Source organism: Tamandua tetradactyla, chromosome 5 (assembly GCF_023851605.1).
Source record: "Tamandua tetradactyla isolate mTamTet1 chromosome 5, mTamTet1.pri, whole genome shotgun sequence".
NCBI classification, from domain to species: domain Eukaryota; kingdom Metazoa; phylum Chordata; class Mammalia; order Pilosa; family Myrmecophagidae; genus Tamandua; species Tamandua tetradactyla.
Genome location: NC_135331.1, coordinates 90,099,766 through 90,113,936, shown reverse-complemented (window position 1 = coordinate 90,113,936; position 14,171 = coordinate 90,099,766). Strand labels below are relative to the sequence as shown.

At 52.6% G+C, this 14,171-nt stretch overlaps 1 protein-coding gene across 2 annotated transcripts in view; it reads left to right on the top strand.

Moving 5' to 3' along the window:
• GRM4 (glutamate metabotropic receptor 4) overlaps nt 1-14,171 on the top strand; it is a 116,363-nt gene that overhangs the window by 61,921 nt on the left and 40,271 nt on the right. For both annotated transcript variants that reach the window (XM_077159209.1, XM_077159208.1), the window contains exons 3-4: nt 5,060-5,195; nt 11,415-11,569. In XM_077159209.1, the coding sequence (XP_077015324.1) occupies nt 5,060-5,195; nt 11,415-11,569 (291 nt within the window). The remainder of the gene's footprint in view (nt 1-5,059; nt 5,196-11,414; nt 11,570-14,171) is intronic.

The following is a 14,171-nucleotide window of genomic DNA, read 5'->3' as shown; positions in this document are numbered from 1 at the left end:
AAGGAAAGGGGACAGAGACAGCAAACTGCAACAGGGGACGGCGATCAGTTTTTCATCAGCCGAGTCTCTTAGACTCTGCTGCCCGGAGCCTGGGGGAGGCTGGAGGGTTCCAGCTCACACCCGGGGAGAGCTGCCCAGGTTGGGGCTGTGCTCGGGGGAGCTGGGATTTCAGGAGCCAGATGGCAGGTTGGAGAGGGGCAGCCCTAGGAGGGCCCGGTGGAAGCAGGGCCCAGTCCCCACTCCCGGAGCTATGGATGCCACTGGGCCACATGGTTCTGTTTGACAGAGGAACAAAGGAAAGCCGGGTATGCACGAGGACCCTAGTGTCACCCCCGTCTGAAAGTTTTTTCTGGGCTGAGTTCTGGGATCTGGATTTACCAAGTATTGACATTTTGCCATATTTTCTTCTGTTTTTACTTTGTATGATAGTAACATATGTACAACTCAAGATTTCCCATTTTAACCACTTTCAAGTGTACAAGTCAGTAGTCTTAATTATAGTCACAATATTGTGCTGCCGTCACCCATATCCATTATCCCAGCCTTTTCCTTACCTCAAAGAGAAACCGCTCGTTAAACCACAGCTGCCTCTCCCCCGACCTCCCATCCCTGGTATCTCCTAGTCTACTGTCTTCTCTCTGTGAAATTTGCTTCTTCTGGGTGTTTCATATAAGCGAGATCATGCAATATTTATCTTTTTGTATCTTGCTTATATCACTCAACGTGATTATCTTCAGGGTTCATTCATGTTGCATGCATCAGAACTTCATTCCTTTTTATGGCTGAATAATATTCCATCGTGTGCTGGCACCACATTTTGTTTATCTGTTCCTCTGTCGATGAACACGGTTGCTTCCACCTTCTGGTCACTGCAAAGAATGCGTCTATAAACCCTGGCGTACTCTTCCATTTTTTTTTTCCTTTGTATTCTGAATGGTGGGGTCACATTTCATTCTTTTTCCATGTAAATATCCTGTTCTTGCAGCACCATTTGCTGAATTTTTATTTGTTTATTTTTGTTGGCTTGTTTGTTTTTGGGAAGTGCGTAGGCTGAGAATTGAACCCAGGTCTCCCGCATGGCAGGTGAGAATTATACCACTGAACTACCCTTGCACCCCCTCTTCTAACTATTTTTTGAAAGAAATCAAGCATTGTGAATTGAGTGAAAGTTCCCAGTGGAGTCCTCCCCAATCCTATTCCTTGCTTCCCTTCCCTCCAGGCAACCACAGCTGTGCAGATGGTGGGTTCCCTTCCTGTCCTCCTTTAGTCACTCAGCAAACACTTATTGAGCTCCTTATTGAGTATGTCTCAGGCATACTGGGCGATCACAGTGAATACAACAGATGTACTCTCCTGCCTTCGTGCAACTTTTACTCATATGTATGTATGTGTCCATAAATCATGCATATTGTATGTGGGTCTTTAAATTCTACATAGATGAAACAGATCATGCTTCAACTTGCTTTCTTCAGTCAACTTGATGTTTTCGGGATTTTGTTGCATCGAAACCTGAGAGCTATTGAACTGATCTTAACGACATAGTATTGCCTTGTACGAACATACCACAGTCTGTCCATTCTTCTGATGTAAAATATTCAGGTTCTTTCTCTCTTTCGCTGTTTCAAGTAGCGCTGCCGTGAGTGCCTCTGTTCTGTCTCACTGCGCAAGGGGACGAATGCGGAAGGGAGAGTGCTGGCTTGTAGGAGATCCATGTATTCAGCTGTATTTGATACAGTCCCATTGTTCTGCAGACTTCTACTGCTCGACACTCTGGTCAGATTGTGCGATAGCAGAGGCAGCGAGGGACTGAGGGGCGGAGCCAGGGAGAAGTCAGTTTTAATGGGCAGGATGGCACAGAGAGAAGGGGAAGGTCTGAAGCTATCCTGTTCAGGTGGGCGCCACAGCTGGGCCTGGGTGCTTGCTCCAGGGCTGGGATGGAGGCTGGGAGTGCGGGTGCTGGGAGAGGAGGGGAGGGGTGGGGCCTGGAGCAGGAGGTGCGGGGAGGCCTCGAGCTCACTGTGGCGCAGTCGGGGTCAGCGCTGCCCCTGCTTCCGCTTACACTGTTGCAAAGCAGGTGGGGAGCAGAGCGGGGCGCTGGCTGGCTTCTAAAACTGCCTGCAGCCGGGGGAGCCCGTCTGACGGTGGGCTTTGTCCCCGTTGCCCTGTGACCCTGGGCGAGGCACTACGCCTCCTGGCCTCAGTCTCCTTGCTCAGTCCAGTCTGGGGCCAGCAGTCTCCAGGGCTTGTCCAGCCCCGGTGGGCTCAGATGCTCTTGGTGAGCGTCCGTGGCTCCCTGCCCCCAGCCTGGCGCGCGGAGGCCCTGGCTTGGCCGGCATGGCAGAGCTTCAGGCAGCACGTGGCAGCTGGGCGTCAGTCAAGGGCTGGCCCCAGGCTGAGGCGGGGTGGGAGGGGCTCACCAGGGGGATCCACGAGGGCCTGGGGAGCCATGGGGCACCCCTGACTCCTCCACTCCCCTTCCCTTGATCTCCAGTTACATTCTTGCTGACTGAGTCTCATCCTGTAATTATTCCGTTACTGGCAGAATGAAGCTATGACATATCCCCTGAGGGGCCAGGCAGGCCCATCACATGGAATCTTTCAGAGGGAGCATCGCCCATAACTTTTACTTATCCTAACAATTTCTCCCTGTTTGGGAGCAATTAACTTCCATCCCCCGCCTCCTCCCCTTCTGCCTGTCCCCCGGCCCTGCTCTCCCTCCTCCCTCCTGGAGCTACGTGGCTTGCCTAGCCCCCTCCCCTGTCCACCCTTCTCCTGTCCATCTGTCTCCCCAGCTTGGGGGAGAAACGTTGCAGTTGGCCTGTTTCCTGGCTGGAATGGCACCATATGGAGGGGCTTAGCTGGACATCGAGTGCCCACCCAGCACCATTAGCATCCCGCCCGGGCTGTGGGCAGTAGGCCGGCCCCCCTGGCTCTCCTCTGAGGTCCGGGACCCTCGCATCTTCTCTCCTTTTCTCTTCCTGGGAGCTTCCTGGTACCCACACTCTTCTCTAGTACTTGAGACTTCTTTGGTGTCTTGGAAGAGACCTGAGGGCCTGGCCTGCTTGGACAAGGCAGAAAAAAGTAAAGGGAGGTAGGTGCTGACCAGGCGAGGCAGGGAGTCTGCTTCCCGGGGAAGGATGTGTGTGTGTGAGGATGTGATTATGTGGGAATGAAGGTGTGTGTGTCCTGTGGCCCTGGGAACTCTAGTTAGTGTGTCCTGTGCTCACCTGGCTGCTTGCCCCTGCCGCCCTCTGAGACTCAGTTCAGGGTCACTGCTTCTGGGCAGCCCTCCTTGGTTGCAGCCTCCCTAGTCCTCCCCAGTCCTGACACCCAGGTAAGAGTGTGGCATTTCCCTCATGGAATGAGTGGGTGGGCCGTCTCCCCACACACTGTGAGTCCCTTGAAGCCCCACCCCCACCCCCACCCCCACCCTCACAAGTTCCACGGTACAGGGACCACTGAGTCTGTACAGAAGGTGGCATCTGGGTGCCCAGGCAAGGTGGCTGGTTTGAGGCTGGGTCCTGAGGGCACCCTGTTAGGGGTGGGGCTGGGCTGAGACCCTGAGCAGGGCCCAGACAAGTAGTTGGGTAAAGAGTTAGGCTCCATCTAGAACACTCCCTCATGCTTTTCCATAGACTGAGCCCTGAGTGCCTCCAGGGCTCCACAGGTCCCTTCTCTGGGGTCTCCCAGCTCCTGGAAGCCAGGAGGGCGGGGAACTGCCTGGCTTTGGGCAAGCTACTTCTCTTCTGTGGGTCTGTTTCTGTGAATCTGTGTCCTGCTTTTGCACCAGGAGATCAGGTGGGGTTTCAGTACACAAATGTCACCTGTCCCTGTGTGTGGCTGAGAGCTGGCGATGTGCAAAGTGTAGCCAAGGTTTCTGATGCTTCAGCTGCACAGCTTGGGTTTGATTCCCACAGCAAAGTGCATTGCTTGTGTCGGCGGTATCCTGGATAGCTCTTGCAGATGGGCAGGTGTGGGATCTTGGAAGGGAATGAACTCCGGGGGCAGGCAGGCCCTGGCCTCCACCCTGTTCTCAGACCCAGCCGGGTAGGTAATGCCAAAACTGCCTGAAAAGGAGGGGTGATGGCTGGGACCGCCACAGGACCCCAGCAGGGCCCCTCTGGTCATGCCACCGGAAGTATTCCTGTTAGAATTGCCTTCTCTGGGCTTCTGTGCTTCCCGCTGGGAGTCTGATCACAGATAAGGTGGTAGGGGAGGCCGAGGTGTCTGCACACCATTGCTGAGCCAGGGGCCTGGTGGGTCTGGGACTACCCAGGTGCCGAGGGGCCTGCGAGCGCTGGCGAAGGAATCTGGGTGATAACTAGCCAGGTTTGCAGAGCTGCCGCCCCGGGTGTGCAGGCACCAGTCAGCAGCCGTCGTGCTGCCCTTACTGGGAGGCCTGGAGACGGGCGTCGGGCCTTGGGGAGATGACCTCCAGGATGTATGTGTGGATGGGGCACTAATGGTCCAGGGTGGGTGATTTATTCTCATTCTCAGATTTAATCCTCCAAAAACCTTATGTGGTGGTTACAATAAAAATAACCAACATTTACTGAACATTTACTATCTGCAGACGTGGTTGCATTTGTATACAAGAACTCACTTCATCTTTATAACCTTAAGAAGTAGGTAGTATTCTTGTCTGCACTTTTACAGAAGATATAGTTGAGGCACAGAGAGGTTCAGTAACTGGCCTGAGGTCACACAGCAGTAAGTGCAGAGCTGAGCTGTGAACCCAGATAGCCTGGTCCTAAACACTATGCAGCACTGCCTCTCTGTAGCAGCCTGCTTTTAAAATGGGGGAAACTGAGGCATGGGGATCTTAAGCGACACATACAGGGTCACCCAGCTAGTGAGGGACAGAGCTGAGATTCCCACTGTGGCTGCTCTGACAGTATAGCCTCTGAGAGGTGCCCGGAGATGGGGATCTGGAACTAGAGAGCCAGTCTGGGGCGGGGGGTGAGCAGCTCTCAGTTCTGGTCTCCTGGAATGTGTCTCGGGGGAGAGGTGGGAGACAGTCTCCCCTGCTGCCTCCAGCTGACTGGGGCTCATCCTGCAGGGGGCGTGTGCATCGCCCAATCGGTGAAGATACCCCGGGAGCCCAAAACCGGTGAATTCGACAAGATCATCCGGCGCCTCCTGGAGACCTCGAATGCCAGGGCAGTCATCATCTTCGCCAATGAGGATGACATCAGGTGAGGGCAGGCAGCAGTGGGGCGGGGCTGGGAAGGTGGCGTGGGGAGAGCCACACATCCCGCTGGAGACCCTCCCAGACCACCCTGAGCCCACCCTGCAGTCCAGAGGGGTGGGTGGGTGGATGAGTGAGGGTGTGATCTGGAAGCCATCTCGGGTTGGGGCACAGACTACTGCTAATAGGGATGCCCCTTCCTTCCCCTCCCTGGTTCCTACATCCATCCCATGCACCAGGAATGATAAGTAGGGTGCTTTAGTAGAGGGGCTAAGGCTAGGGGCTTGGGACCAGACACCACCTGAGTTCAAATCCTGTTCTCCCTCCTACTAGCTGTGTGACCTCAGGCAATTGTCTTAAAATCTCGGGGCCTTTTTTCTGCTAAAAAAACAAAAAACAAAAAACAACGAAAGAACCAATGATGCCTACCTGATGTTGTGAGAATTGAATGCAGGAATGTGCATAAAGGGCTTAGAGCAGGGTCTGACGTGCTACATACACCTAGTAAAAGTTGGCTACTTCTCAGACCTTTCCTCCTTTCTTTGGAGAGCCCAGAGCAAGAGAAGAGGTCTGGCGTAGGTACACACTCACTCTGGGCAGGCTCGTACCCTCCCTGGCCTCAGTCTCCACATCTGCACAATGGGAGCAGGTCAACTCCAGGCACCAGGACCACGTATTGTAGAGACACCGGGCCAGCCCAGCTCTCTGCATGCCAGCTCCAGATCCTGGGTCAGGTCAGAGACAGATGTCTTTGATAGATGACCATTTTCCTTCTTGCCTTTTCTCTTTCAACTGCCTCCCTGAGATAAGGGTCAGGCCTCGGAGATTCCCCAGACCTAGGAGGCATGCAGCTCCTGCCTTCAGGGAGCCCCTCACGGAGGGGAGACTCAGCCTCAGCTCAGAGTCTGGTAGAGGAGGCACTCACTCCTGTGCCTTTGCAGAGGGAGGCGAGACAGCAGGTGTGGGCTTTCTCTGGCCTCCTCTCTCAGATGTGTCCTCAGCTGGCACAGCCGCTGTGCTTTCTGGCCTCCCCCCTCCGCCCACCCCTCCAAGACCGCCCTGCCCTCCCTCCTGCTGCCTCCCCATGCACCATGCAGCTCCTTTTCCTTGGCTAACCGGTGCCCAACCTAGGGCTCATTCCTTTTTTTAAAATGTATTTATATTTAGAGATATTTTTATTAATAAAACAACATACAAACACAAACATTCTCAACATGCAAACATTCCATACATGGTGTACAATCAATGGCTCACAATATCATCACATAGTTGAGTATTCATTTCCATGATCACTTGTTTGAACATTTGTATCACCCCAGGAAAAGAAATAAAAAAGAAAAAACTCATACATATCATACCCCTCACCCCTCCCTCTCATTGACCACTAGTATTTCCATCTACCCAATTTATTTTAACATTTGTTCCCCCTATTATTTGCTTATTTTTTAACCATATTTTTTACTCATCTGTCCATACCCTAGCTAAAAGGAGTATCAGACACAAGGTTTTCACACTCACACAGTCACACTGTGAAAGCTATATCATTATACAATCATCTTCAAGAAACAAGGCTATTGGAACACAGCTCTACAGTTTCAGGTACTTCCCTCCAGTCACTCCAATACACCATAAACTGAAAAGGTGATATCTATATAATGCTTAAGAATAACCTCCAGGATAACTTCTCAAATCTGTCTGAAATCTCTCAGCCAATGACACTTTATTTTGTCTCATTTCTGTCTTCCCCCTTTTGGTCGAGAAGGTTTTCTCAATCCCATGGTGCCAGGACCCATCTCATGCTGGGATTTCTGTCCCACGTTGCCAGGGAGGTTCACGCCCCTGGGAGTCATGTCCCATGTAGAGGGGGAGGGCAGTGAGTTCACTTTCTGTGTTGGCTGAGAGAGAAAGGCCACATCTGAGTAACAAATGAGGTTCTCTGGGGGTGACTCTTAGGCCTAATTTTTTTTTTTAATTTTTAATCCATATGTTTTACTTGTCCATCGATAAGGTAGACAAAAGGAGCATCAGACACAAGGCTCTCACAACCACACAGTCACACTGCGACAGCCATATCATCATACAATTATCTCCAAGAAACATGGCCACCAGAACACAGCTCCACATTTTCAGACAGTTCCCTCCAACCTCTCCATTACACCTTAACTAAACAGGTGATATCTATTTAATGCATAAGAATAACCTCCAGGATAACCTCTCGACTCTGGAATCTCTCAGTCATTGATACTTTATTTTGTCTCATTTCACTCTCCCCCTTTTGGTCGAGAAGGTTTTCTCATTCCCTTGATGCTGAGTCCCAGCTCATTCTAGGATTTCTGTCCCATGTTGCCAGGAAGGCCCACACCCCTGGGAGTCATGTCCCACGTAGAGAGGGGGAGGGCAGTGAGGTTGCTTGCTGTGTCAGGAGAGAGAGAGAGAGAGAGAGAGAGAGAGAGAGAGAGAGAGAGAGAGAGAGAGAGAGAAAGAGGCCACATCTGAGCCACAGAAGAGGTTCTCTTGGGGGTGACTCTTAGGACTAGTTTTTATTAGACTTAGCCTATCCTTTGCGGAATTAAGTTTCATATGAACAAACCCCAAGATTGGGGGCTCAGCCTATTGCTTTGGTTGTCCCCACCACTGCCTCTGACAATATCAAGAATTCTCCACTTGGGGAAATTGAATTTTCCCCCTTTCCCACCATTCCCCCAAGGGGACTCTGCAAATACTTCCCTATTCACTGTTCAAATCGCTCTGGGATTTATCTGGGCATCACTCTGGACAAACCTACAAAATCTCATGCCCTACGCAAGGTACCAAGTGCTGTGGTGTTCAATTAAGCTGTCCATAAAAGTTATATTAGGACGTGCACTAGTCAAAATATAAACTCTGTACCAAATAAACATTTTTTGCTTGTCTCACACATATATTAAAGTTTTAAAATATGAACTACCATCTATTTTCAACATCCTGCATTATTGACATTCCTTTGTTCTTCCTCATGCAGAAACATTTTTAAGTTTGTACATTTAGTCACTATCATTGTACACACTCTAGGCATTCCTAGATTACACCATCTCAGTCTTTATTGTCTATCTTTCCTTCTGATTTCATTTGTGCCCCCAGGTTAGGCCTGATTTTAAGTAGGCTTAGCCTGTGTTTTGCAGGAATAAATTTCATATGGACAAACCCCAAGATTAAGGGCTCGGACTATATTGATTTGATTGTCCACACTACTTGCTAGAATGTCAGAATTTCTCCAAATGGGAAAGTTGAATATTGCCCCCTTTCTCCCCATTTCCCCAACGGGACTTTGCAAATACTTCTTTATTCACTGCCCAGATCCCTCTGGGATTCATTGGGGCATCACAGTAACCTGGACAAAAACCAATAAAATCTCATGTAGGGTTCATTCTTCAAATCCCTTCTCTTCAACTTCCGTTTCCAGTTGGTAAAGACCCATCCTGGCCCCCTGAGCTGCAGCAGGGCAGGAATGGCCTGCTGCCTGGAGGGATGGAAGGGATAGTTCTGGAAGATCACTAAGCTCTCAAAAGCCAAAATGAACAACCCGAACAGTGTCTTAGGCAGTGAAAAGTCAGGGAGAAGAGGCCCTTTGAGCTGCACCTGACAGCCTCAGAGCTGAGCTTTACAAAGGTGGCCCCCGACCCCTTAAGGCTTACAGGGGCCTCTGAATTCTGGCTTCAGGTGGCCCTGCCGCCCACAAGTCAGCCAAGTCTTAGAGGCAGGAGCGGCCTCTTCTGAGCTCATTTTCCTCACTTTGGCCACCAGCCCCTGCTCCCTGCTTCAGCCCACCGCCCCAAAGCCTAGCACCCCCAAATTATCCCACCCCACCCAGATGTGTCTCCACTCCACTTCTACTTTTGGGGGCACAACTTCAGCACCAGTGGACCCAGACTTATTATTAATCAAGGGCTCCACGGACAAGGCCTTGTGCTGCATCCTTCCTGACTTCACCCCAGCTGCAGGCCAGGCTCCCTTGGGGAGCTCCCCTCTGTGACTTTGGGCAAGTCACCATCTCTCTCTGAGGCCCTGTGTGGTCTCACATCTTTACTGACATGGGGTAGGCTGGGAGCAGGGAGATAGGGAGCAGGACTGCAATAGTCCAGGCAAGAGATGGGGTGATGGTGGCTCCAGGTGGTTGCTATGGAGACGTGGTACCATTCAGGAGGTAGAATCATAGGTCTTAGCAATAGATCGTTTATGGGGAGAACCCCCAGATTTCTGGTTAGGGCAACTAGTAGTTGGGGGTGCTCTTCCCCGAGGTGAGGAAGGTAGCAGAAGAGCATGGAAAGGAATGACCAGTTTGGTTTTGGGAATGTTGAGTCTGACTGGTGGATATGGTTTTACCAGCATTAGGTCAGGGAACCCCCCACGTCCTCTGTAATTTCTCCCAGGCCCTGTAATTCTCCAAACACAGACAGCACTGCCTACTGACCAAGGCAGATAGGGTGGTGGGAAAAGCTTGGAGCTGGGGGCCAGAAGACCTGGTGCCTGCTGGATTCTCTTATTAGTTGTGGGACTTTGGGCAAGTTACTGTCCCTCTCTGAGCCTTTAGTTTTCACATCTGCCCAGTGGGGTGGACCATACTCTATCACACCCCCTTCAGAAAGAAATGTAAGGAGGCTCAAAGGTGAACGTGCTTGGAGAAAGAAGACCCTATGATGCTGGGAGGGGAGGCTGTAGGCATTGGGCCATTTGCACCAGAGAAGAGGTCTTGGGGGGGGAGTGCAGAAGGGACTTAGGGCGACTCCCTGAGCAGGCTGCAGGAAGTGCGGTGGGAGACGTTGGGGGGGGGGGTGTCATTTCTGGAAATCCACATGCATTTTCAGAAGCAAACAGAAGTAAAAATAAACCCAGGTGACTTTGCAAGGGTGAAGGGCCGGGAGCGCCGGTCCTCCAGGCTGGCCGGATGCAGGCGGGTATTAATAGGCTTGGGGTGCGGGTTCTGAGAGCAGCCCTGCCGGGCATTAGTGGTGACCTGAGCGGGAGAGGCCGCGGTAGGTGAGGGGGCCCAGGAGGTGCTGGAGCTGGGAGATGAAAGAGGAGGGAAGGGGTGGAGTGGTGAGGGACAGCCAGGGTGGCTCAGGCCGGCCCCAGCCCCAGCCCCAGGTGCAGGATCTCAGGCCTGGAAACATTTATTTCTCTCTGGAAGCCCTAGGCCCTCTTGTGCCCGCTGGCTGCCGCCTGTGCAGGCCCAGCAGCCACCTCCAAGCCCTGGTCCTTACTAACAGGAAGAGTATGGCCAGTTTCTACTTCCTGCTACCTCCCCCTTGAATAGCTTGCCTGCTCCATGCTCCCTCTGGTCTCTCCCCATGAAAGGAGCTGGGTTGGCAGGGATTCTGCCCATTCCTCCTATTTCCCCCTCCAGGGAGATGGCTGTTGAGGGAGCAGCTAATTAGTGAACTCATTAGGCATTGATTGAGTGCCTCCTGTGGGCGTGACCCTGCCCTGGGGTGCCAGATTGGATTAAAGCCACCAGCACAGCAGGCCTGGGGGGCCATGAGCACCTGGGCTGCCCCCCGGGATCCCTCCCCCTCCCCCTCCCTCACCAAAGATGTGGGAGCTGCTCTTTGAGGGCCCTGGGCCTTTGGTACAGAAGGAGGTGGGATGGAGAGGAGGCTGCTGGCAGGGGAGCAGTGTGAGCAGAGGGGTGAGGGTGTAGAGGTGTGCGTGTGCATGCGTGTGTTTGTGCAAATGGATATAAGTGTGAGGACTGGCCGAGGACTGTGGATGTGGGTTCAGGGCCAGGGTGGTGGCAGGATGCCTTGTCACGCGGGCAGGGCAGATTTGGTTCTGGCGCCTGAGACGGACATGGGGCAGGCGTGGGCCTGGCGAGACAGGGGTGGTCTTTGTGGGGACAGGGTGGCCTTAAGGGACAGGAGGGGGCCTGGGGGAGCACATTGGGTCTCTAGACAGGTATGGCCCAGAGAGTCAGGAATGGACTTGGGGGACAGGCATGGGTGGGAGGGGTAGCTGTGGGCCAATGGGTGGGTGTGAACCAGAGATGAGGGGGCATCGTGGGTCCCGGGGTAAGGGCATGGGTGCTGGGGCAGCTCTGGGCCCCTGGGCACACGTGGGCCTGGGGGGTTGGGCAGGCGTGATCTCAGGGACAGGTATGGGCTGTGAGGGGGGACAGGGGCAGGTCTGGGGAGCAACCGTGGGTAGAGGTGAGGCAGACACGGCTGGGCTGGGCTGGTGCGTGTTCCCACAGGCGTGTGCTGGAGGCGGCGCGAAGAGCCAACCAGACAGGCCACTTCTTCTGGATGGGCTCGGACAGTTGGGGCTCCAAGATTGCGCCTGTGCTGTACCTGGAGGAGGTGGCCGAGGGCGCTGTCACGATCCTCCCCAAGAGGATGTCTGTGCGAGGTAGGGCCCCCCTCACCCCCCACCACTGCCAGCATCACCCAGCACTGTCCCTTCCAATCCCCACCCCCCCACGCCACCTCCTTCTGCCTCTCGCTTCCCCTACCTTTTCCTTCCTCCTCCTTTGGCCACAGCCTCTTGGCCACACTTGGCCCAGCAGGATTTGAATCCAGATTCAGGACCGTTCTTCCTCCTTTCTCATGTATTTTTCGGTATGGAAGATGTGTGGCGTCATTTATCAGGCGGTCTCCTTCACCCCCATAACCCCACTCCTTCTCCCACCTGGGACAGAGGAGACCAGGGCCCTCGCCCTGCCTGGGGATCAGCCTTAGCCACTGGCCACAAGATGCAGCTGCGCTGTGAGGGGGCAGAAGCCAGGGTGGGGGCTCCTGCCCAGCCCTGCATCCCCTCCTCAGGGCAGGGCTTGGTCACCCTGGGCAGGGGAGAGAGGTGTGAAGTTCCTGTTAATGGCCCTGTTTGGCAGAACCCTGCCATCCTCACCTCAGGGACAAGCTCCCAGGCCCCCCTCGCCTCCCATCCCCGCCCTTCCTCCATCCAATAGAAGCAGCGCGGCTGGAGCTGCAAGGGACTGCAGACAGCTGCCCCTTCTTGGAACTTTCAAGGTAACTGAGGCTTAAGAAGGGAAAGGACTTGCTCAAGGTCACACAGCAGTGCCCTCTATTCACCCCCAGAGGAGGGAAGTTTCCGTGCCGGAAACCCAGCCCCGAGCCATCATAAACACAAAACAACAACAGCGAGAGCTTAATGGTACCTACAAATGCCAGCCCCTCACCGACATCCCAGTTAGTCTCCCCAGCAACCCTGAGAGATGATTTTATCCGCATATTTAATACGCTGAGGCTCAGAGAGGCTGAGAAGTGTATGGTGGCGAGTAGACGGCGGAGCCGGCATTTGAATCTGGAATTACTTCTCAAGTTCCTTTTCCCTCTGGAGTTAGGACAGTGCTTCTTAACTGGGGGTGACTTTTTATTTCTTCTGCGAATCATCATGTTTAGCAAATTATTCGAGATTTTTAGTAATAATTGCTTTCTTTTTGAAAGATTGATTGCCTTGCCCCTTACAGACAGAACACATGTTGTTCCTTTAATCCTCACAGCAAACTTCAAGGAGGGGCTATCACTCCCCCTGTTTTTCAGAAGGGGAAACTGAGGCTCAGAGGAGTGTCTGACCCACGGTCAGCTGGCCAGAGCCAGATTGGAAGCCTCCCAGGCTCTGCTCCCCTGTGCAGCCCTTTACTAAGACTCGGGAATGCTGCGCTCCTGGCCTCACTCTACCATGAAATCCGCCCTTTGCCTCTCTAGGCCTGTTTCCTCACCTGGAAAGCAGGCATAAACACCATTTTAATAAGGGGGTTGAGCGTAAGTGAGAGATGACACTGTAAAGGCTTCCCTCTATCCTAGTTGTCTTGCAGGGACCAGATGCTTAATAAATGTCTGATATGTTCCTTCTATAGAAAAAAGTCTTAGTGTGTGGCTGGCGTCTTCTGTGAGTTTTTATTATTTTTTTAAATTTTGTATCAAATAAACATTTTTTGCTTTAGTCTCACACCTAAGTTAATGTTTTAAAATATGAATTACCATCTATTTTCAACACCCTGCAATATTGACATTTCTTTGTTCTTCCTCATGCAAAAACATTTTTTAATTTGTACATTTAGGCACTATCATTGTACATTCTAGGCATTCCTAGATTCTATCATCTCAGTCTTTATCGTCTATCTTTCCTTCTGGTTTCATTTGTGCCCCCAGCCCTCCTCCCTCTGTCATTCTCACATGCAGCTTCATTAACTGGGGTGATTTTGCACCCTCCTCCCCCTCAGGCAACATGTGGCCATGCCTGGAGACATTTTTGGTCATTGTATTTTTTTTGGGGGGGGGTGCTACTCTAATAGAGACCAGGGATGCTGCTAAAAGCCCACATTGCACTGGGACAGTCCCCCATCATAAAGAATTATCCCACCCAAAGTGTCAATAATGCTTATGTTGAGAAACCCTGCTCTGGCATTTCTGCTGGGCTGCCTGGGCAGACTATCATTTAGCCTCCACTTGGATCATTCCATGGACAGGGAGCTCACCACCTGACAGGGGTACTGCCGTGAGCTTTCAGGCCTTCTGGTCAACTGTGTGGATGACACGGAACAGTCATGGAAACAGAAGGGGCATTTGTGAGCAGGGAGGGGCCACCGTTCACCCGGTAGCCTGCTAGCCCTGGGCTGGGAGCAGAGTCCGGGAGTCCCATGCTGGTCCAGTGATGGGAAAGCTCTGGACTTTGAGAAATGTAGGCCTTGGTGTTGGGGTGTGGGAGGGGTGATCCCTTACCCTCTCTGGCCTGGTCTCCTCAGAATGAGAGGAAGCCGAGGCCCCCAGGGCTGGGCAGCTCCCCTGGCCTCTCTCTGCCACGAGGCTGTAATCTCAGGACCTCCAGGTGGCTCCCTCTCAGAGAAGCCTGAGATTAGCTTTTATGTGGTTCAAAGGCCGTGGAAACACCCTCCCTGGTGTACTTCTCTTCTATAGAAGCAGCAGTTGCAAGATTACACATTCCCCATGGTACTCAATACAGCTCTTTTCGTTTGGAATGAAATGAA